The sequence below is a fragment of the Pseudopipra pipra genome, chromosome 7 (genome assembly GCF_036250125.1).
Source record: "Pseudopipra pipra isolate bDixPip1 chromosome 7, bDixPip1.hap1, whole genome shotgun sequence".
Taxonomy (NCBI): Eukaryota; Metazoa; Chordata; class Aves; order Passeriformes; family Pipridae; genus Pseudopipra; species Pseudopipra pipra.
In genome coordinates, this window is record NC_087555.1 from 27,696,961 (window position 1) to 27,721,501 (window position 24,541).

The 24,541-nt window shown below is 43.8% G+C and overlaps 1 protein-coding gene across 1 annotated transcript in view; it reads left to right on the forward strand.

The window, feature by feature from the left end:
- The window catches only part of GLI2 (GLI family zinc finger 2), a 212,876-nt gene that overhangs the window by 131,937 nt on the left and 56,398 nt on the right, over positions 1 to 24,541 (forward strand). Inside the window, exon 7 of the mRNA XM_064661338.1 lies at positions 13,914 to 14,019. Within this exon, the coding sequence (XP_064517408.1) occupies positions 13,914 to 14,019 (106 nt within the window). The remainder of the gene's footprint in view (positions 1 to 13,913; positions 14,020 to 24,541) is intronic.

Below are 24,541 nucleotides of genomic sequence, written 5' to 3' on the forward strand. Positions count from 1 at the left end.
TTTTAACTTTACAGCTATCTGCAGTCTTTCCTAGATTGGAAAATTTCCAGGGTTTTGAGGGTTTTTTTTTTGGATGGGAAAGGCCACTATGTGATGCATGGAAACTAAACAGGCTTTGCATCTTGATTTATTCCCAATCTTATTATTGTGTGACAGGATCAGTTATCTCTCAAGGGGTGGTATTAATTAATGTTTACAAAACATTTGCAGTTCTTGGGGAAAAATGCATCACAGAACCGTGTTATTACTTAAGCTATTTATTAGATGGCACCCTAGGTGTGAAACCCCCTCCTTGTAATTGCAACCATGTTTCAGTGTACATTGTGTGCTCCCAAAATCTTTTTTGAAGAGCTTGTCTTTTAAAACCTTATTATTTTTGTTGTTTTTTTTTTACTCCCCTTAAAGTGGGAGGGAATCACAGATGATCTTTCACATGATTCTTCCAACACCCAGTCATACATCAGCAGAGACTTAAAGATAATAAACTTTCTGTTTCAGGCAATTACTTAATCTCGACAAACTCCTGTGTTAAGCAGGGCTATTAACTGAGCAGGCCATAAATCAGTGTGTTGCCAGGTGGGTGAGTCTCCTGAACTGCAATCACTCTTCAGGACCTTCCAGAGACCCCTTACAGTCTTAAGCACCCTCATTACACAAGCAGCATGCTAACAACCAGCACTTTGCATGAGCTGCCCGGAAAATCTGCTGCAAACTGCACTGGGACCATTTTTAATACCAGTCGGAAAATTTTCATACCAAGGCAGGATGATACATGGGAGTTATTAGCCTGCACCAAAACCACAGCTGGGTAAAACAGATAACTTCCTCACCCCTCTCGTCATCAGACCTTCTGCTTGGTTAAGAGCAGCAGGCTGCCTTATGCCTGGTTAAAAGAAGCTCGTGCAGTATTCTCTCAGTCTTTATCGACTAAGAGTGCTTTGGGCACTGGTGTCCTGAAGCATAAAAGCTCCCAAAACTCTTCATTGAAAGCTATCAAGATGCTTATCACCTGGGTATAAGTGCAAGAAAAAAATACCCAGCACTGGAATTTTATCACAACTAGTAGAGAACAGACACATTTTCTTCCATTTCTGGAAAGAAATTTGGTCAAAGTGCACAGCAGACTCTGCATGGGTTTTTTCCAGACTTAATTTGTTCAATTTTATAAATAAAGAAGTAGATCTTTCATACGAAGGGGGAATTTTTCAAGCCATTGCCTATAGGAACAGTTTGATTTCAGTTTGTTTTAGTGCCTGGAGGAGCATATGCATAAAGAAAGCAAACTCACTCCTGTGGTTTGGATTGGAGAGGCTGGAAATGCCAGCACTGAGTTTGAAGCACAGCCTTGTCCTGAAAGATTGAGCAAGTCTTTCTATCACGAGGCAGTACAGGTGTCCCCATGATGGCAGCAGGCAGCCCTGCAATGGGAGAGACCGTTCAGGTAGGTCTGTGATCAGGGCGGGCTGGCGTGCCCTTTCTTGTTGGCATTGGCACCTGAGCTTTCACAGGATTTAGGCATCTGCTTGGGAGTTTTTGTTCTCCAAGGCAGCTTTCCAACTCCTGCAAGTTGCACTGGCTGGTTGAGCAGACAGCTCATGGAGTGCTACCTGATGGATTTGGGTAAATGTGTTTAGTTTGCAATGGCCAGTCATCCCAGCTACTCCATACATGTAGAAGCAGCCATGCCCCCCAGGACCAGCACCTGGGAAGTTGGGCTGTGAGTATCAGCCCTTGGGAAGAGGTAAGCTATCTTTCAGTGAGATGCACTTCTCCATCCAGTCAGCCCTGCAGTCACACAGAAACATCCTGGCCACCATAATGGAGAGTGCTGTGTGGTGGGGACAAGTGGCCGAGGGAGGTCAAAGCTAATGCTTTCAGTGGCAGCTTGGGCTGGAAGTGGTTGCTGAACAGCAGCATTTTGCTTTTTCTTCATCAGCGATCTCATGGTAAACTGGTTCAGGGAGTTGATCCAGCCAAAACCCTGTGCAGTAAAATTTTAGGTGATTAGTTTTTCAACTGGATGAACTCCCTGAGCTGGCTCAGAGTGTGATTCATGAGTGCCAGTGCCACCTCCAGGGAGAGGTGTGAATGTGTGGCTGGGGGCGTGAATGCTAAAAGACATTTCCATCTGTAGACCCGATCCTTGGGATGCAGCTTGGGATGACGCTCCTCAATGAAGTTTTATTTGCATGAATGGAAGGTGCACGGTCAGGGCTCTGCTAGATTTGCTATCAGATGAGAATTGTCATCCAGAGAGCACTGTGTGATAGCTCATGTGCTCTCCTTCCTTCACTCACTATTTTGTCCTTTGGTACTCCAGCAGTCTCATTTTCAAGCTGAGGCTTCTGCACTGTCCCTCCATGTCTCACCAACACAGATCCTGGGCTTGGTCAGGTGCAACTAAGTCAGCAGTGTTGTCTGATGCTCCTGCTGCCTTCAGGTCATAAGTGCCAGTTAGTACTTTCTCCCATAAAGCCTCAATCTAACGGTGCAATATACAAATTAGCCTTGTATTTTAGGTGATCTGAAACAGTTGCACTTTTGAGAACCAAGGGAAACTCCTTTGGAAGTTTGGAAGGAAAACTGCTCAGATGTAAAATAAGCTCCAGGAGCACCTGAGCTGTATTGAGCAACATGTTCAGCTGCCTATGAATTCATGCTCTGGTTCTCTGCTCCCAGAGTCTCTACTGCTGACGGGGAGGTGGGACTACTGTCAAGACCATGTCTGCACGTGCATTGAATGCATTTCTCTTTCTTTTAGGTACCCAAAAAAAAGAAACACATGGGGCATCTCTCACAGCCAGGTACTGGGGATCAAGGGAGAAATTCAGGGTATATTAGGGAATACTCCAGGCACTCAGCAGTCAGATGAGGTTCACACAATCTTGTTTCACCAACTGTTTTAAAGTGATATGGCTTCCACTATGAAATGAGCTTTACTGTGAAGTAGGCAGAGTTTGCCATTCATTGGCCTGGTCCCAGAGCAGTCGGGGCAAATCCTCTTGGCCCATTTGTTTTGGAAATTGCTGAATCAGCTGGAGGTGCAAGCAGTTGCTGAATCCAGGATGCTGCTGGGTTCTCAGGAAGCAGGATGAACAATTTGTAAAAAACTTCTCTCCTTAAACTTCTCTCTCCTTTTATTCTGTGAACATGGCTTTCTTAGGGGATCCATCATTTTTCATAGAAGTCTTTGACAAACTGATTTTTCTCCTACTGCCTGTCCAAGCAGGCACAAGCTGAACCACCATCTGGTCTGCCCCACCTCCCTGCCTGCCCCTTGCGTGCTGGGATTTCTTCCTTGCTGGTTGGGATTTTTTTTTTCTTTTTTTTTCTTCTTTCCATTCTTTGTCAGCAGCTGTTGGGAGAGCAAGCCCCAAGATTCATCGGGTCCTTCGAGCTTATTGGGCTGTATCTTTTCTCAACAAAGCGGCAGTGACCACGCTTTCTTACAGGAGTTACATCATATAGCAGCAACTTGCTCAAAAAGCAAACTGCCTTTTATTTGCTTGTACTGCCTTTCTCCCTTTAGAATTGCAGCCACAGCCAAACCACAATGTAGCCTCAGATCTGAGTCAGTCTAGAGGCCTTCTTTACTCTTTCCTTTCTTTTTTTCCCCCCTCTTTTTGTTTTTTCTTTCCCTCCTCTGCTTTCTGGAGGAGCTGGCACAATTCTGTGTTATTAGGACATAACTAGAATAAGTTAGCTTGTTCTAGTGGAATTTCCTGTCTGATTTTAATTTCCCCCTCTTTTTTTTTTTCCCCTCAAAGTGAGACAGAAAAGCTTTTTAATTGCACTGCCGTAGGTTGGCCTTTCGGGATATTATTATTCTTATTAAGTACTTCCTGTTGGGAGGTGGCACATGAGTAGAAATAACAAGGATCTCGGTGCAGTCAGGGCTTGTGGCCTCTTTGTTTGTTAATAACTGTCAGATTGGCAGCCTCCTCAAAACAAATCTTGGCCTGACAGCCTGGCAATTAAGTGATTTTCAAGACTCTCAATATTTACAGCTCACCTGTGGAATTAATAAACTGCATTAGGCCTTTTGGGTTTCTTTTCTGCCATTCAGTGGTCATATCTTCTGGTCCAGCTAATAGAAATCTAGCACTGGTGGAAAAGTCTCGCTCTGGAAATGCTTAGCATGGAGATAGTAACTCCTGATCAGGTATGGTGGGGTAGACTGGTATGCCCCAGGTGGGATTGGTGTCCTGCAACTTCTCCAGCAGTAACGTGTGAGTGGAGCAGGTTTCCATGTGCCATTGCACTGCTGATGTTTCAGATTTTATTGTGGCACAAAGAGTTCAGTGCTTATTTAACAGAAAATGGAAGCAAAAACTCTCAGCAATCTCTTTCAGAAAAAACTCCCTATGTTGGCAGATATTGTTGCAATAAAATCAAGGCATTTCAAGTACATCACTTCTGTGTTCTTCTTGTAGTCTGTAATAGATCTTAAACCATCTTAATCTCTTCTGTACTGCTTCTGACAGCAGCTGCAGGTACCTGGAAAATGTTTTCTGATGGAAAACTGTTTTGCCTTAAACTTTCCCCTAAATTCCAACTATTTGGGATTGAAGAAGATGGCTGGTGACAGTGAGGCTGATCAAGAGATTTTCTAATTACTGCTCTTCAGAAAGCCATCAGAGCTCTGGTGTTTGGACACCCCACTGCGAGACTTCCTCCTGCTTGTGTGGTTCCCCCTGGCTGTAGGAGAGCTCTGCTTTCATGTTATTTACCCTTCCCAGTGGTACAAAGAATTAATGGTTTGTCCCCCTAAGGCTGCCGCATATCAATAACCTGAAGCCCCCAGGAATTCTTGTAGAATAATAGATAATGCATTCATTCACAGATGCCCATCTGAATGTTTGAAAATACTTCTACAGACCTGAATATATTCATTTCCCCCCCCACCACCACCATTTTGAAGTTTTTGGAAGTTTTGGATATGACCTATTTTACAAGAGCAAATCCAGAACTTTCCATGTGGGTTGTCAGCAGGCTTCAGAAAGTTTCTGTTTTCTCATTGAGAAGCGAAGTGCCCCATTTTTGGTCACACGTGAAGGGTGCTGTAAAGCCAGCTGCTGTATGGGAGCACATTGAAGAGTTTCCTGGTGTCCTTGTGTCTCTGCCACCAGTGCCTTTGGTGGATGAGGCAAAAAGCCCCTCATGCCATGTTTTGGAGATGGTAGATAGCAACTGAGGAATATCAGGGTTTGATTTCTTAACAACAATTCTATGTTCTTATAGAAAATGTCAATGAACTGTTACATTTTTAATGTAACTTTTCCATGAAGGGGTAGAGGCCATTTTTAGCCTTGCTGTAATTGTTCTATCTCTTTTGCCCAGGAAAAGACTGACAGGTTTAATGCCCTTACCGAAGGTCAGGCAGTACACAGGAGAGAGCTGAGTGGAGCTACCAGGAGCTTCAGGATGGGTTAGACATTGGGGTGAACAAGAATATCCTTCTTCCATTAGGACCTGAGTTCATTTAAGTGCACTGCCTTCTTCTAGGGGTGGGGAGGAACTTTATGGGCAAATTCCTTCAGTGTTGTCTCGAGTTGGCCACAGGGCTGCGGGGGGAGCTCACTGATCTAATCTCACCCCATCCCAGCTGCAAGAGCCAGCTCGCTCTGCAGATGCCTGCCTGCCTTCCCTGCTTTTGGACACAGCCTGCAGCTCAGCAGTGCTGCCCAAATGCAAAAATAGTGGCCAGGCTGAAACATGTTCCCAGTCTGCATGGCCACCAGAACAGTGTTTTGCCTGCCATGTGCCAACACTGCCTGTGTCCTAGGCGGGGGCTGCATAAGGGCAGCCCTCAACATTTTCAAAAGACTTGTGTTTGTTCTTCCACCTGAGCTGAAACAGTAGAATAAACTTTGTAAGTGGATAAACCCCTCTAGGCTGTTCCCAAGAGGATGGATGGTTGTTGATCGTATTCAAGGAGGTTTCCTCTGGGATGCCAAAGGGGGCAGCCTTCCATTTGCAATGTCTGATAGAGATGTTTGCTGTGTCTCATGGATTTTATAATGGCATTTATTATGCAGGTCACCCTGGGAATGGGCTTTATTCTGCATAAAGTAAGTACTGCATCCACATGGGCATTCAAAGGCTGTGTGCCTGCAGGGACCTGGGCAGAGAAATCAACAGCTCCTGGGTCATTCAGTGGTACTGAGATGCATGTGGGGGCTCCAGCAGTACTGGAGTGGAGAAGCAAGCGTTCTCAGTGTGGTCCTCTGCTCCTCACTGCGCCTCAATTTCTCTGAGTGTGAAGTCACACTGTCTCTGTCATGCAGGTGCTTTGAGATGTCGGTACAATAATGCTTTTCCAAGGCTTTTTTTTGGGTGATTTTATAGCTGAAGAGCAATGTATTTTTATTATTTTTTGTTTAATTTTCACAAATCTGCATTCCAGCAAGGCCCCTTCTCCTTTCAACTCTCCTTCAAGGTATTTACCATTACTTGACCTGTTTGTCCCACAGAAGTTAGTTGTGTGATCTTTATTTCTTACCTGGATGGGAAGCTTGATTTGTTATACCCAACCACAGTTAAATTAAGCATATTCCCTTCTCCAACATTCTGAACACGTTGTCTGAAAAAATAGTTTTGTAAATCAGGCTACCACCATCTTTCTGCATTAGTTTTGTTAGAAGAAGAGAAAACTGGTTCTCCATCCCTCTGGATGGAAACAGCTTTTCAAAATGGTCTATAGTGCTTGGGGCAGGAGAGGCTCCCACAGGTGAGCTGGTGGGAGCCTGCCTCCATTTTTCCTTGGTGTAATGTTCACAGTGGGCCAAAATGAGTGTTTCCTATTATTCTACCTGTGTGGTTCCTCTTTTATTTTTGTCAAAGCCACTGAGCAGGTAGTAAAACAACAGAACAATTAACCAATAATAATTGAAGTATGCTGTATGAAAACCAAACCAAATGCTAATAAGCCAAACAAAAGGAAAGCAGGCATAGTACAGCCCTGTTTATAGTGCTGTCTGCTGGAATCATTATACACGTTGATATAATAATACTGAGCGCTTAATTACCACATCATTTTTAAAGTGCTGTATAAACATTAACCAAACCTCTGAGGTAGGGAGGTATTATTATCTCCGTTTTAAAGAAGGGAAATTCTGACAAAGCGAGATTACTCGGTAATTTAATGTTGTGAAGACAGGCAGGTGACGGGGCAGGAGAAGAGGTTGTGACTCCATGGCCAGTCTGCTGCAATTTTGGAGAGAGAAAAGCAGAGCTGCTGAAGCACCTCAGATGGGTTTTTGAGAAATGCATGGTGCTGCCATTCAGGGAAGGCAAATACTCCCCCAGACACATCTCTCTGCTTAGAAAATTCTCAGATTGGTGTAATTGGCAACCACATAAATATCCTTTTTTGAGGAAGGCGCGCAGTTGGTGTATTTTGCAAAGTATTTAAACAACATTAAAGTGAATCTCTCAAAGGGGGACTTGTGGGGGACTAAGAGGCAGCTACTGTAGCCTTGTGTGTCTGCTGCTCCCCCTCTCCCTGTATCGATCTGAGTGGTAGTTCTGGGAATGGCTGTCCTTGCAAAGCCCTTAATATTCTGTGTGGTGGTATATGACTTCATCCGAGGAGAATCCCACAGACGCATCAACGTGATCTGCTCTGTCATGTTTCTGTGACCCAATTTTCCCTGTTCTTTGTCTCAGACCTTCCCTGACCCCAGGCCTATTATCCCTTCCAATAATTCACCCAGACCATTATTAATGGTGCATTAACTTTGGCTGCGCTTTCAGTGAAGATGTTTTTCTTGTGCTCATTCATTCGCTCAGCTCACTTAAACAGCTAGATCATTATTCTAGGGACGTCACACAAACACAAAAACATCTCCCTTGCCGACACCTACAGTCCTGCAGCACTTTACCAGAGGGGCGGCCATCCAAATACAACACTGAAACGCCCAGGATGGACTATCAAAGGGAGTCAAGTAGCCACACACACACTCAGTTGCTCGAGGCTGGATTTGCCTCCACTGCTCACATGCTGAGGCTGTCCAGGGATGCTCAGAACCCAACAACCCCAGGAGAGCTCTGATGTGAGGAAAATCACCACAGAAAAGCTGGGGAGCAAAGCATGGGCCTGTCTTTGCTGTTTCACAACCACTATACTCATAGGATGCCAAAATACATCCCTTTAAATGTATGCTGTGGATGAGTAAAATTGAGGCTTTAAAAAGTCTAATAAGAAAAACGAATACTGCTTAAAATTTCTTTCTCACTTGATGCTTTGGGCTTCTCTGGGGGATGACTGAGTGAAGAACACTTCATGTTTGTTGTACCTTAACCTTGTTCTTGAGAAGAGAGTGAGATTTGGACATCCAGGAGAAAGTGTAGGCAGCAAGAAGGGCCTTTTCTCTGGAGATTGGGAAAACTAGGAAAAGCCTCCTCCCATGTTAAAGGTTTCCCTGTAGTGCAGACAGCAGTTACTCCCCTGTTATCATTTTCAAAGAAGCTGGACCTGGGAGAAAAAAAAAAGAGGCAAAAGCTATTGTAAGCTGCTGTGTCTCACCAGCAGCATCCCACCTTCCCCAGTAAGAGGGGTGTGCCCAGTGACAGCGCAGCGCTGCTGCTGTGGAACCACTGGTGAACTCTCACCAGCATCCTCTAGGACATCCCTTTCTCTTTTTTTCCTGTGTCAGCTGCTTGTGCACAGTTGCTAATGACATCGCAGTGACAGGAGTGTGTGAACTGTTGTCTGGAAAAGTTTTTCTCCCACTAACACTAATCCATCCAGTACCCTGGGGCTCTTGAAGCCTTTTAGAGATAAAGTTGCAATTTCTGCCTGCTTTGATTGAGGTTCACTGGGTAACCTGCTTTTGTTTGGCTGTGTAGATTTGCGCAAGTTATTCTGCATTACCCTGTTTCAGCCCCTGTCTGGTAAAAAAACGGGGCTGTGTTTCAAATGCATGTTTGCTTCCCTTCCTAAGGAGAAGCAAAGCTCTGTTAGTCTTTGCAAGGTAGCTTGTGATCCCTTTATGAAAGGTGCGTCCCATGCATCACTAACCCCATAGGAAATAAAGCCAAAATGCACCTCAAGAAGTCAGTATTTGTGTTTCCTCTTTTATAAGATGTTAATTTTTTAGGGGTGTTTCTGCAAATTTGTTGAGAAAAGCACTACAGGTACTGAATTATCTAGACAATGATCTTTTACTTTTTTCCTCAACAAATTACTTTCCTTGTTGATTGTAAAAATGCTTATGCACTATTTCTGATGGCAAAGAAACCCACTTAGAGCCTTAACTGCTTGTTCCCACAGAAGACTGTTGGACATTGATAAGAAAACCATATTTTTTTTGCCCACATGGTGTCCTGTGCAACTTTCATGTACTTCAGATAAAGCAAGGGGAGCCCAGAACATATTTGGTGGTAGCAAGGGTGTGTGTGGGGACGCTTCTCAAGATCTCTTCCCAAACAGTCTCGCTGCAGCACCCCAGTTACAAGAGCCAACAGTGGACGTTCTTTAAATCCTTTCTCAAGGCCTTTCTGAATTTTTTTTGTAAAAGCAAACTTCAAATGGAACCCAATTCAGCACCGGGGAGGGAGGGGGGGTGATGGGTGTCTGATTTCTTTTCTTTTTCCATAATTTTATTTTATACATAATCACATGTGTAAGCTGAAGTATTTGGAACAGAAAAAGCTTACTCGACCCTTCCTAATTTTCTTTTTTGGGCAGCTAAAAAAGAGGTTCTTCTGTGAGCGATGTCAAAACGGTTCCTTTGCTTGCTGTACAAACCCATATGTGCAGTCTGTGTTTCTCTTGAAGCACAGGTTTATCTGTGGAGATAATCAAAAGCCTGCATCATCCTCAAAAAATGCCTGTTTCTGATGCCTCCCACCCTGATTCCTGGGATTTTCGGCAAAGGGACATCCCCTTTAAACCTGTGCTTCTGCCTCATATCTTTTCTCTTTGAAGCCAGAGGGTTGGCTGGCCTTTGAATAGATGAGGATGAGAATACAGCAGTGGGAGGTCTGTGTCTTGCTCATAAACCTTGGCCAGAAAATCAGCTCCGACAAGTGGGGACAGGTAGCAGCGTCTTTCCCCTTATCAAATGGCACAGTGGAGCAGACACATTCCTGCAGGATCTGCGGCGGGGTGGAAGGTGGGGCCTCCTGACTGTGCCTCGCCTCTCTGCCGCCGTGCTTCACCCTGGGAGCTGTGTACCTCCAACTTGTTGTAGAACTGTGTTATTTCTAAAGAAAACACCCTGTTTTCTCATTGTCCCTTCCCCTTGGGTGCTGGTTTTGATGTGTTCTTCAGTTTCTCTTCCTTCAGCAGGAACCAGAGGAAATGTTTATCCATGGTTCCAGTGCTTGGGACTTCTGGGGGATGCCTTGTTGTGCCTTTATGCCTCAGTGTATTGTACTACATGGTTTAGTGTGGCCTGACTTTTTCCTGGGGGACAGCTTTCCCCAGGCCTCCTGCTAAAACCTTCCTCCCTCTTGTGTAAAACAATCATCATTAATGCTAATTGGGCAGCTTTGGGGTTAAATCTGCAAAGATTGCTTGGGTTTGGTAAATCCTCTGCCACTGCAAAGCAGATAATGCTAAACAAAAGATCGTCTTGATTAGATTAAAGTTGGCAAATTCATTGCCCTAATCATTATATTACCCTTCCTGTGGCTATTCAGGAATACATCACCGTAACTTACTTGAAGTAATTGAATATAATTGTCTTTTTAACTCCTATGTGTAAAACATCCATCTTTGTTAACGGCATGTGTTCCTGTCCTGCTGCCAGCTCTCAGTCCTCTTCTGGAGGGGTGGGAACAAGAAGCAGAGCCAGGCTGACGTTTATGAATTGGTAGTTGATTGCCTATAAAACCATTCATTATTTCTGACCAAGCACCTGGAAGAGAATAAAAAGGAACAGCACCAGCCACTGGATCCTGTAGGCTTGGCTGATGCTCCCAGGCAGGGAAGCAGAAGGGAAGTTGTGAACTGGAACATTGCAAAGGGACGTCACAAAAAACAACCCTTCTCCTCATCATTAGTGGCAGCCGAGCACAGGGCACATGGTGGGGTTGGAAATGGGAGTGTGAAACAGATGCCCAAGGCAGAGGTATTACTGCCCCTCCCATGGACCAAGTAGGTTGAAATGCTAAAAACAAACCCGCAGTGTCAGTGGGAGGGAGAAAGTTCATGGAAATTTTTCTCCCATTAATAAGCAGAGGTGTGAGGGGGAGATGTCATTTTTATATCAATAGATAGCTAGGAAAGGAGGCCAGGCAGCAAACAGTCTGTGTTTTTTATTTCCCAGCTTTCCTGGATGACAGGGAAAGACTCTTTTAGCACAAAAATTTCCAATATTATCTCAGCAATCAATCATGTACAAATGCACAGTTACAAAGTAAAACATAACTGGCCTGGCTTTTAAGATATTCAGTCTGACCTGGTTTTAGTAGTTTAATCATTATTAATAAATTAAATTTCTCTAGGGAATGGGCCATAGGATTAGGATATGATTATCTGTATCATTAAAACTCAACTATAATGGCAAATACAGTTTCAGCCCATGTCAGTTCACAATTTCCTGCACTTTGGGGGTTAACTCAGCCCTGGACCTGTCCATTACTGGCAGAGTGGCCACCTTGTTTTGGGAGGTTGGTAAACTTCACCTATAGGGGTGCCATGAGCAGGGCTGTAAGTTGATCCCAGGACCACAGAAGTGATGCTGCTCCTTTGGGTTTATTTGTATGGCATAAATATGGGGGTGAGCGCTGCAGGAAGCCCAGCCCAGGGGCTCAGGCTGGAAGAGATGTTGTCTGCCATTGGATGTCTGTGCAGGGCCAGTTAATTTTGTGACCATGCTTTGTATGTGACAATGTAAAAGCTCCTGGGGACAGCAGTGTCCCCAGGGAGGAGGCCAGTAGCTTTAGGTTGTCTGCTGGCCTGGGCAGCAGTTTCAGCTGAGCATGATTCGGGGAGACCAGAGGCTTTACTGTGCTGCAGGAGCAGGGGATGGTGTGTGACAGCTCAAATGTGGTGTATTTTTGACCTGGAAAAACACTAGTTACCTCTTAAAATGAAGACTCCTTACAAGTGTCCTTATGTAACAGATCATCCCTACTCAGAATGGTTAAAGGGTGAATCTTCCTCCCGCCAAAGCAAATCCTAAAGGATGCGAGTTCATTCTTTCCCTGAGCTGCTTTCGGAAGAGGAGGGGAGGGGAGCAGAAGTGGGGGAGGTGGTTAACAGTTACTCTACTGTGTCCTGACATTAGGCGAGCTGCAAAAATGCTCCCAGTGTATCAGGTAGTATGAAGTGCCAGCCCTTTGCTGGAGCACAGAGAGCAAGTCTGCTGCAGAGCCTTAAATACTTTCCATCCCGACTACCTTCGCTTAATGCCTTTCAGCAGAGTTGGCAGGAAGGTTGTTTTTGTGTAGTCTCTCACCTCTCCCGGCAGCCTGGCTGACGGCGCCTGTGCTGCACTGTGCTCAGGGATTGTACGTTGCAATGGGAGTAGGAGCCTCAGATCCTCTGGCTGATATGCTGGGAAAGGCGTATATGAGGATTACACGCAGGCTTTACGCGACGGACCCAAGAGGAGCACATCCCCACCGGACGGAGTCAGAGTAGCTCTATTGCAGCTGGAGTCACAGATGCAAAAGGCTGACTTTTAAGTCTTTCATAGAAAAAGAGTTTGGCGCTTACTGGAGTTTGCTGAGCATCAGCGAGAGATTTGGCCCAAGCCTTGACACTTTGGTTTTGGATGGTGCTTCCCCACTCTACAGAGAGATGGTACCTGTCGCGGAGGCAAGTCACAGTGAAATATGGAGCACAGACTGGGTTTTGAAATGCTCACTTAGGAGGTTGGTTTTGTTTTGCTTTTAGTCTCCAGTTAGACAGAAAGGCCAAGAAACCAGAGAAGGAATGGGAAAACCTTCAACGATATTAAGTTATGTTTAGCGAAGAACTTCTGTCTGTTTGTAAAGGCAGAGGAAGACCAGCATTTTATCTTTAAGCCAATCGCCGCCACAAATCTAGAAAGGGGCATCTTTACAGATGCGCTGAGCCCTATCAGAGGGTGATTGTACGGTATCGCTATTGCGGTCGTATGGTATTGCTGTCAAGGCTCTGCTAATTGTATTTCTTTAGCTTCTGTAATTTTAGCAGGAAGGGCCCAGGCAGCCAGGCAGCGTTGTTGGGGGTGGCGAGGAGAAATAACCTGATGAATTTTCCATCAGCTCAACTCACTCAAATATTCTTGCTGTTAACTTTTGGGGTCAATAATAAATATTAAAACCTGTAGATTTAATAAGTCAATGTAGGTGTTCGGTGCCTTTTGAGACCACTTTATCTTTCCATCAAAGATGAAACAAGCTTCTCAAATGAATAAAAAATAGGGCCTCAAGTGATTACAAGTGAGAGCAATTTGGGCTTCTCTCTCAGAACCTGGCAGTAGGCGCTTTTGAGCCTCTTTTGACTGCCTAGACGTTCTGCATTAGCACTGCTCTTGCTGTTATATTTTTAGGTAAATATTTTCAACTTGTGTGTACAGACCTTCAGGAACAGTGTTTGCTGCCACTCCAGGCTTGAGGGACGATGCAGGTCTGGATCCCACCAGGCTCTGTTGAGTCTGATTTGCGTTGCAAGTCTAGTTTTCCTTGGTGCTTGCTATAATCTCCTCAAGTTCAAAGAGCGCTTAGCTGCTTGTCTTTGTCAAAAACCCTGTTGGAGATCTTTTATGTCGAAGATGTAGGATTTCTCCGCATGACTTTGATTATTTATTCATTCCACTTCTCTGGTGTATGATAGCGCTGATATCATGAAGACCCCTTGTCTTGCACTGCTCTTGCTCTGAAATTCATGGAGATTTAGTGCCTTTGAAATTGTTTTAAAAGGGAAGGAAAAGTTTTTGAAGTCCCTTTTTTTTTTCTTCTATTCCCCATAACAGTGCCGCAGCACATTTTTCCGGCCTTCCACGCTCCTTTGCCAATTGACATGCGCCACCAGGAAGGACGATACCATTACGAACCTCACTCTATCCACGCTATCCACGGGTAAGTCTTGCACCTCCACTTCCATGCTTTGCTAAAGTGTCAGCCACATGCAGTATGCAGAATCCCACTGCTAAAGTCCCAGGGACTTATTGTCCTTCTGGCAAGCTGGCCGTACTGGCCACCCTCCACCTCATTGTCCCCATCCAGTGACAATACTGACCTCCCTGGCAGGAATGCTTTACAGCTCTGTTAAGCCTATAGAAGTGCCCTGCCTATAGCAGGATGGGAGTACAGGGCTTCTTTGTTGTTATCCAGCTCAGGTCCCAGGAACAGGCTTGACTTGTGTTTTTGCACCCGCCGTGTTTCTCACATCATGCCTTGCCTGGGTCATTTCTGTCACCATCTTGGCAAAGACTCAAGCACCGGTCCCTTCCTTTGGAGACCTTGTGTACCATTCCTCCCTGCCTGCCAGCTCTGAGGACAGTGGCAAAAGGCTGCCAGGAATGCCATAATTCAGTTTGATTTCACTGGACAACGTCCCGAATGGGCTGGGCAGTGTTTTCTAAAATGTGGTAAGACGCCAGATTCTCATGTGGGTGTCCACTCCGGAGGGGCAGGACTCTGGGTTTTGGTGGTGGCCTTCTCATGAAAGCCTCGCCTCCCCAGGGCACCTGATGGGCAGCGAGCACAGGTGTCAGTCAGGACCTGTACACTGAGAGGGTGATTCATGGTTAATCTCCTCATCCAGGACATGACCGGTCAATAGTCCTTGATGTCTTGAAGGAGATGTTTATAGAGAGATCTGGGTTCACCTCCTGTAAGCTTTGAACAGGGCAAGGAAAATGGAGCCAGCAGAGATGTGAGCAGAGGTTGTAATAACCATGTGGCTGGAAGGGTTTCTTTTTGTCTCTGAAATGCACCATCCCTGTGGGAGATGAGGAGCAGTGTAATGGGGTTGGTGGTCCCACAGCCATCCCAAAATCCTTCAACCCGCAGCTGTAATGCAGTGCCCAGACATCTGGTGAGGGACAGGTCCCAGAGCACTTGCCGTAGGGGAACCAGTAAGGACTGGAAACCTTTTGTAAGTAGAGCAAGAGAAGAACAACTAGGACTCATCACTTACAAAACTCTCCTTTGGTCCTCTGGAGTCCTACTGTGGCTTCACTGTCTGGCCAGTGCTCACCCAGCTTTGCCGTGGCTACTTGTACTTTTTCTGGATAGGTGTGAGCAGGGGAACAGTCCCTCGGCGGCAAGTAATGCAGACAGCAGCAGCCAGGAGATCTGTGGAGTCCCACAGCTACCAGGACTTTATTCCACTTCCAAAATACTGCAGGAAATAAATGATAGGGCACTCCCCTGGATCCTAGCAGAAGACAAATCATTGTCTTTTTGGCTGTCAGTCAGTTTGACTGGATGTTTGAAGGGGCAGAGCAGCTCCTTACGTACAGAGTGCAAAAGAGAAATGACAAAGCAGGTTGGTAACATGGGAATTGGGGGGGGATAAGAGAGATGAATGAAATAGTTCTGATCTTGCATGCAAGTACATGCAAAAATTGTAGAAAAAGATAGAATAATAAAACAACATAATAGGAGATAGTTAATAAAGCAGAGCTCTGGCTAATAAAGCACGTACTGACTTCTGAAAGGGGTAGTATTAAAATCAGTGGTTAGAAGAGAGGGTAGCAGATGTTCTGATGGTTGTCACACATTATTTGTGTGCTCAGTGCTCCCCTTCACTCTTCATGAGAAGCATTGGATGCACTTTATCTATGCTGGGACTCCACAGCAGTTTTTTTCTCCAAAATGCAACTAAGAGCTTGCCAGCTGATGCTATGTACCTGTGAATCATATTCCCAGTAAGGGAAGCCAGTATTTTATTTTATCTTTTCGAAGTTTTCCAGCTCTCAACCCTGGCCAATGTATAGCACTGGCAGATCAGGCTTTAGTTCATCTGCACCAATATTAATAATCTGTTGTGTTAGCATTGATCACATTTGTCTATCAGTGGACCAAGTATCCTGCTTAGTATTTGGGTACAGTTGTTGGCAAATAACTATTTGCAAACAACTATTGCCTTTCTTCTTTGTGATTCCTCACCTTCCCAGCAGCTCCTCTCACAAAACCAACTTGCAGGGTACTGGAGAGAAAACTTGGTTGTGCATCTTAGAAGAGGAAACATAATCTTCTTTGCAACTACCTGGGCACTGCCCTGAAAGGTGCCTTTGTGGCTGGTGAAGCACCAAAGCTGAGCAGCCAAGTACTTCTTGGCTGCGGTTGTTTTTTAGGGTCAAGGGACCGCCACTTCTGTTTGGCTATTTTCCAAATCCCCTGTGCTGTGGCACAACCACATTGGGAAAATTCTCAGCAGCTGTGGAGTTAGTCTCTCAATCATTTTTCCTCTTTAAATTTTATCTGCAACTATCTTAACCTCATGTCCTGCCCTTTACTGCTCTAGTGTTTATTCTTCTTTTCTTTTGTCTTTCTTCTCTCTCGTCCAGTCTCTGGAGGTCATAACAAAGCACTCACCCTCCTTGCTGGAGGATCTCCAATGTGAAATCATCCAGAACATGGTGGTAGAGCTGGGCTAGAACATACTTAGTGGTTGCGTGGCTCGTATTCAGTAGAGTGGGTGGACTTTGCGGAGACAGTTGAGCCTCCAGAAATTGTACTCCATCTGATGGTGCAGAAATCAATCCTTCTTGTTTTAAAAGCAGACAACATGTGAAAAAAAAAGAAAAAAGAGCACATACATATTTTCACTCTAGAAAATTGTGGCAAATGTTTGGAAGAAAAATTGTGTCACTGCTTTTTGGCTTTATGATTAATGTGATCGGTGCCTGACAGAGAGTCCCCAATTCATCAAGTCCATATTCTAGCCGTCTGCTGTCTTGACGGTACCAAATTTATCTAATTATGTGAACATTGCACAGCAAATTAAGTGCAGTCTCATTTGTTGCTAACTATGGGGTCTTATTATCTGCCTGCTGCATTATGTCAAAGGTTTGTTTCCTGATTGCTCGATGTGACATGTCAGTGCATTCCCCTTCATCACTGTTTGCATTTGGCCTAATGAGAACATACATTATTTTTCTTAACTGGAGGGAACTCCAGTTGCAAGGCTCTCTTGAGCAGGACCACCTGTGGGACCCTTTTCTTGGGAACGTAGATAGGAATGTGGAAAACTCAAGTAATAAAAGACCCGTGTACCAAGATGGGCCTGAAAGACTTGCTGCATTTCTCTTCAGTGTTGTCATTCCTTCTGTCTCAGTGATATCGCTGTTAAGTAGCATGACAAATAATTTTCAGGGCTTGAGTCTTCTTCCAAATCACTGAGGATTTATTATGTACATCCAGAAGCAGATTTTGTTGGTGTTTCCTTGAAGTATATTTTTTTTATTTTTTTCAGGGTGTTCCTCCAGTGTTTCTGCAGTCCTTAGGACAACCTACTTTTCTGTACAACTTTTCTGTTGTTTTTACTTATTTGGTGGTGCATTTTTGGACATCTTTCATTTTTGGACTTTTTTTTGGCATCAATGATAGTTTGACAGAATCATGGTGCTTGCTTGGCTTGTCTGGAAAAATAAAGTACCTCATTCAAATGATCCTTGAGCTCTCCGCAGGCTCTGTGGAAGAGCAGTGGTGGGTGTTACATTTGTTTTCTGCATGCAGCTTTTATTGATTTGTCAGAATTTCACTCTTTACCACTGGTTGTAGGTAGAACATAGGTCAGCGCTATTGGAGGGAAAGTCATCAGCCAGGGTGTGTCTGCAGGTCCAAAGCTGAACCAGAAAAATTCACTTTATAAGATTGAACAGGTTCTTTTAAAACAAAAAGGACACTTTGTATTTTAGTGAACTTCTTCAGAAAAACCCTATTCCACTGGGGCCTGGTCTCTGCAATAACTCCTATCTACTTTAAACTAAGGGGACTCAGTGTCAGCTTTGCAAGACCAAACCCTTGACTCCAGAGGAAAACTGCTGGCAGATATCAGAGGTGATTACTGATAGCTCCCCTGCACTCCCCACTATTTGGTGTGCTCAGCTACACTCAACTTTTTTTTTTAACGCACAACAAAAATAGCTAAAAACTACTTAGCTCAGCTTAAAAGTCCCTGCCAATGCAAGAGCCTTCGGGGCTAACCCTTGTAAACAGCATGCCTAGGCTTGACTCAGCAAGCAGCTTTTTAACAGTAGCTCCTAAACTGTGGTTAAAACCCATCAGGCATTACGCAGTGTAACAAACAAAAGCAACCTTGTTTTTCTACCAACATCCTGGTTTTAGGATGCAGTTCTGACATTATTTATTAACAAAATATTGTTGTTGCTCTTCTGTCCACAAATAAAAATAGTAAAAAAACCCCCATAGCTGATAATCACAAATTCCATGGCTTTCATGAGGACTGAATTGTCCCAAAGACCTAAACATAGAGAAGATTCCATCTCCATGATAACGTGGAGTTGCCCTTAATTTCCCTCTGCTAGGGATTTTATCTCATTTAATCAGGGATCTTCTTCCATTTCCCTGAGATCTTATTATATTACAGATTTTCCCTGATATCCAGCCTACACTTTTTTTCTTTATCTGATCCTATTACCCCTCCTTGTTGAAGTTTGTTTTGTTTTTACTGTGTTAAAAATTACAGAATACCTTTTCAGGACCAGTTCCAATGCTCCCGAGCTGTTCAGGCAGGGTAATTCACAGGCAGGCAAGGTGACTGTTGAACTTTTCATCATAACAAGACCATGTCTCAAGTGTTTACAAATTTGCCAAATTTAATGTCGAGCCCAAGATTTTCCATGTTGAATATCTGTTTCAGGCTGGTTTTCTCTTTCCTTTGTTGTTTTTTGTGAGATTCAGCCAAGGGAGGCCAAGTGAGGTTAAGGGAAAATATGTTGTTTAGCCATACAAAAAATAATCATCATCATCTTATAACTGCTTTTAGAAACACTAGTGTCTCTTACTTTAGAGTTGGAATTTGTTATTGTCACAGATGTGCCTTTTGCTGTTCCCATTCTACAAAAACACACACAAACCCCCATCAATTTTGCCGGATAGAAATCCTTTGAAAAGTCTCCCTTCCAATGCACACAGTGAAGGCGTGTTGGAGTTTTGCAGTGAAATTTTCCGAGTGCCCTGTGGCCCTGACCACGCTTCAGATGAGCCTTGCTAGGGCTTACCTGATGGTGCTCCTCATTTTCTGTTGGGACCTCTTTGTCAACCCCTCCACACAGGGGGATTCATGGCTCCATGGCAGAGAGGAGCTGTTTGCACCGCTCTTGGAGCCGCTTTTGTATATTATTTGGCATGCATAAAGTGCCTTCAGTTAGCCTCCTTGGGACACAGCTCCCACGAGGCAGCAGCTGGGATCCTGTCAGGCAGTTTGGGATGGGACCCCTGGTAGTGGTTGTTCCTGCAGCAAGGATGCTGCTCGTCTGAGCCACAGAATGTACACACCAATAAAACCTATGTGTTTTCATATTTACTTTGCTACTGGAGTAGAAAATCTTTGGCAGGCCGTGATTGATGGTTCTGTGCTGCTTAGGAGACAGAGCGAGCTCCCTTCGGAGTCAAAGCAAACAGCTGCTCAGAGAGGCCTTCTTATGTGTTTTGCAAAGTTTTACGACTTTCACCAAATAGATACATTGCTCATTTGGGAAACAGGTTTGGGGGCTCCCACATCCAATTTATTTTGTCCCCTTCTTTCCCACATGCTTATTTTATTTATTTAAGAAAATAAGAATGTGTGAGTTTTCAATGGTTTGCAGAGGCTGGTCCCCTCCAGAAGGCTGGTTCAAACCTCTGTAATTAGCAGGAGTGTGTTGCTTTTAGGTGGCTCTTTGGTAACATACATGAGGTGATTTGGGGGATTGTCAATACCAGGATTAATACTTGATGGTCACTTGATCCATCTCCAGGAGACCACAAATTAAATACTGGGCTGCTGCTGTCATGCTTTGGGAGCTGGAAAAATTACTTTAATTCCATCTGTGCTTTATTTTTCCCATCTCTAAAATACCATCATGGCATTCTGATGTCTTGAGAGCTAAGCAAAGTCAGGTAGTCTGCGACTCCTTTGGCTTCCCAGATTGGGCTTGTAGCATGTTTTCAGACATCAGGAAGGAAGTCCACAGCGCTGCCTACCTGTGCAGAAACTGAGAAGGTACACACTTAGCATGTTCTGGCCTCACTGGGAGGACAGGCTGATCAGGTCTTTTGAAAATGGGGCAGACATAATCCAAAACACTCATCAGGGATAGAATGTTTCTGTAGGCTTTTCCAATCTGATAAACTATTCTACAGAAAAAAAAAAAAAAAAAACCAAACAAAAACAAAACAAAAAACCAACCAACCAACCAACCAAAAAAAAAACCCAAACCAAACAAAAACAAAGAAACAGAAAACAAAACAAAACAAAACCAACCAAACACAAAACCCTACAGCTTTCTCTTTTGAACCCTGTTAACAGTTTTCAAGCATATTCCATTATGGGAGAAATCTGCACATATATGCCATTCCTTAAATTCAGGGTATTTTCGTCATGTGTGTTTAGTTAAACAGCTGTCAGAATACTTTGAATGACTCAAACCTGAAGTCCAGAGTGACTTCAGGGTTCAGAGTCACTAAACTATGCAATGAAACACAGATCGGACTTAGAAACATTTGGGCTGGATTCAGATGCTGAACGCTGGTGACACTGAACTGGAGTGAAGGGCCTTGGTGAGCTCAGATGGAGTCGTGCCCACTAGTACTTAGTGAAGATCTGGGCCACCAAGTTGCTGGTGCTGTGAAAAACTGCAGCTCTAATTTAGCCTAATCACCACCAGAAGTGTAAAAATGGCTAAGACATTTTAGTATTGAGAACAAAAGCATGATCTTTGAGGTCTTTTATGTAAACCTCTGGCATGTGTTCATTTAATATGATGTCACTCTATAATCCACCATTGCTTTTAAATGTCATTCTCAGAGCTTCATGTCAGCGAGTCTTAAGTGATAATCCCTTTGCTTACCTCACTTTATAGTAGATTAAAAGTGACTTCATGCTTCCACCTTATCCGCTGTTAAGCTTGTGCTTTAGAAAAAAAATTATTTGAACTCACTTCTCCTGCTGCTTTCTAAAGAGTTTCTAAACAGAGAGCGTGTGTCTTTCAGAAGCTATCTCAATAGGATTGCCCGTTCTCCACTGCTTTCAGCATCTGTGAAAATGGATAAATGTTCAGTGCCAACTTCCTGCCCTTTTAAACTCCAGTGTTCTGAATTTGTTTCTCAAGTTTTCTCTCAGCTAAATGGAGACCACTGCCCCTCCTGGCCTCTTCTTTTTCTTAATCCTAAATAAATCCCCTCTCTAGATGACATTTCACCTCTCACCAGCTTCTTACAGTCATGAAGACGAGATGATGGAACCTGTTGCGGTGTTTTGCTTCTCTGTAGCACATTCTGTTGTACAGCACAGGAGTGTGTGGGTTCCCCCTTTCTGGTCTTGTATCTCTTGGTTGAACTTTTACTCTATCCTGTAGCAAATCCTCTCTCAGTATATGAAGCTCTCCATACAGTTCACCTTTCTGGTCCACCCTCCATTTTTTCTCTCCCTGAATTTCACCCTCCTACTCCTAGCACACCTCCTTGTGTAACACATCCCACCAGATATTTGCTGCATGTTGTCATATCCTTCCTCCCTTCTCTGGCCAGGCTGCAGCCTGCAGCATATAGCCGAATATCAGTCTGCTCAGCCTCCTCATTTTCACTGCATTTCTCTGAAATCCTTCCAGTGTGTGTGAAGATAAATGGCCAAACCTCATCCATCCCATTGGCCTGTGGAATGAAGCCTGTGGCACATCCCTTTTCAGGTGCTAGTTAATCTGTATTCCCAGTTATCAGTGGCCAAGGGGAACAAATCACACAAGGTGCTGAGAGATAAAAACTAATGGTAGGAATGCTGGCTTGTGATACTGGCCAAAAAAATGTAGGATTTTTAATGTCCATACAGAGCGGAAATTTTCAAATCTCATCCAAAAGTTCCCCCCACGCAGCAAAGAGCAGAGAAGTCAATTTACCCTGGATGGATGAAGGACTGAGTCAACTCTGCTGGGATTAGAACATGTGGTTCAAGGGATCCTAGGTATTTTGGGTCTGATTCTCAGACCACCCAGATGGCTGGGGGAAAGTTAAAAAAAATAATACTAATAAAAAAAAGGACCCTATTTGGCAGAACTCTGGATTTGCGTACCCTGCATGGAGCTGACGCCGTACAGACACATCTGCACAAACCAAAGGGCAGAACTGGGTGCTGTTACTCTGGCAAATCTCAGATCTGCACAGCACTCCTGTGGGAGTGCGTGCATTTAAGTGGGCTTTCTAAATCCCTGGCTTTGACACTAAACCACGTATGTATGATGTTCTTCTGTGTGCCAGACCATTTTGAGAATTTGTGATTTTACACAATTTTCTGCCTTGGAGGCTTTTCTTTCCCATTCTTTTATGTTTCACCAGTGATATTAAATAGACAACTAACAGATAAAATCTAGAGCATTCTCAAGGGTCAAATTTTTAAAGGTCTCTGTGTTATTTTAGATCATAAATCTCATTGTATTGGGTCTGGCTAACAATATTTGAGAGTGAGTGTTGTAGGTTTCCAAATACTGTTGACTCTTAGAGCTGGCTTGTCAAGTGCTAGTAATGCAAAGCCTCAGTGGGTTTTTCAAACATCACAGTTTATGTCAAACTCCTTCAGCCTCCATTGAAACTCAGGACACTAAAGCCAACTCTACTAAAGGAGTTAAGTACCTAAAAATTAATAGAATGGATGGAGTGGACTTAAAAAACACAAACATATTAATGAGATGGCTTGTGCATGCTTGGAATCCTGCAAGCATGTCCAGGTTACGCAGTTCCTGTAGGACCAATGGGTATGTTTTCTGCCTTGTCTCCTCTCTTTTGTTGGAGCAAATGGCAAACATGCACATGGCAAATCTTGTGGGAGGATGTGCTATGGAAAAAAACCATATTCAAGGTTTAGATGATATCAGCTGGCTGTGTTCCACTTCAAGAGCAAGTTTACTGCATTCCCTGCACTCACTTTGTTGGTATGTGTGGGGTTGGTTTTTGATAGAATTGATAGTGGTAGCTGATAGTGAATCAGGAGAATGTGAGCTTTTTGATGATTTTTTTTAGCTGATACTTGGGGGGGACACCTTAGAGCATGGTAAGAACTATGGCATGAGCTGATGATGCAGAGGGTCACACAGAAAGTAGTCTAGGCTAGAGAACCATTTTAAAGCCTCTTCCTATTTAGGAAAACATGTAAGTATATGCTTAATTAGAAATGCCTGTTTAGGTCTGTTGACTTCATTTTCACATACTGTCCTGAAGAGAGGTGTTCTTCTGAAGATAACATAGAATAAATGGTACTAAATCCTGCTTGTGTATTTCTGCTGTAAAAATAGTTCACATTAGCAATTTTTCTTGTGCTGATCTGAACCTGGTTGTTGACTTCAGACCTGTTACAGTAATGGATTATTTGCCGGCATTCTCATGAAAGGCTTCACTTCAGTTATGTTTCTTTAGATAATTTTTGCGAAGTAGAAGTCAAGGTCCAATGAAGAGGGACTCTAGAGCTGTGGTGGTTACTTTCCCATAGTATTGCTGGGAGTCCAGCATCATCACAGAGATCCCAAAACTGGAGTCAAACAGGCCAATTTGGAGGAGCCTAACCACCAAGTTACTGTGTGGACAAAATGTCCCGGTGTTTGCTTCCTAGGAAGAGCAAATTTTCGAGGAATTAGCAGTGTTTGAGGTGCTCCATTGGTCAGGTCAGACTGTGTTGGTCCTGCTTGTTTGAAAAGACCCTCAGGGAACCAATCATGTTTTTAGTTCTTTGGGAGTAACTGAAATGAGATCTTTGCTGCTGTATTACCCTGATCACAAGGCACGCATTTTGTGATAGCATCTCTTGGGGATCACAGTACAGCATGAGAATTAGTTTGTTGTAGGGACCATGTCAGGGTGAATAATTCTATAATCTGTAGACCAGTGAGAAAGATTTTGCAGTTTGTTCCCAGGGGAGAAATTATATAAAAGTTATTTCTAGTTTTTCTTTTTTTTCCTAGTCCTCCAGCCCAGCTGATATCTCTGTAAGAAGTATTGCTAGGAACTGAAGAACACTGGGGTATCTGCAAAATTTTATCCAGTACGTGTTAATGCTTGGTTATTACCTTTTTGTATATTGTTTCCAGTAGAAGTCTCTAAACAGAGAAGTAGTCATAATGAAATCAGTGTCAGCAGACCCCAAACCACTTTATTCACTTGAAAAAATAGTAAAATTCCAACGTCCAAATAGATTTCTGTCCATCTTTGGAAAAGGTATTGTACATGCACACATAACCAAGCCAATTTTTAGGCTAAGTTAGAGAAATTCAAACCCTCCCTCAGGGGATGTGATGACCAGAATGTAAGAGACTAAAATGGAATTTAGCCAGTTTTAAAACCACGTCTTTTAAGAGTTCCACAGGACAGATACACTGGTCTTTTGGGCTATAGCAGATAGGAATGACAACCACTTCATATCCCTCACCAGAGCATCATCACA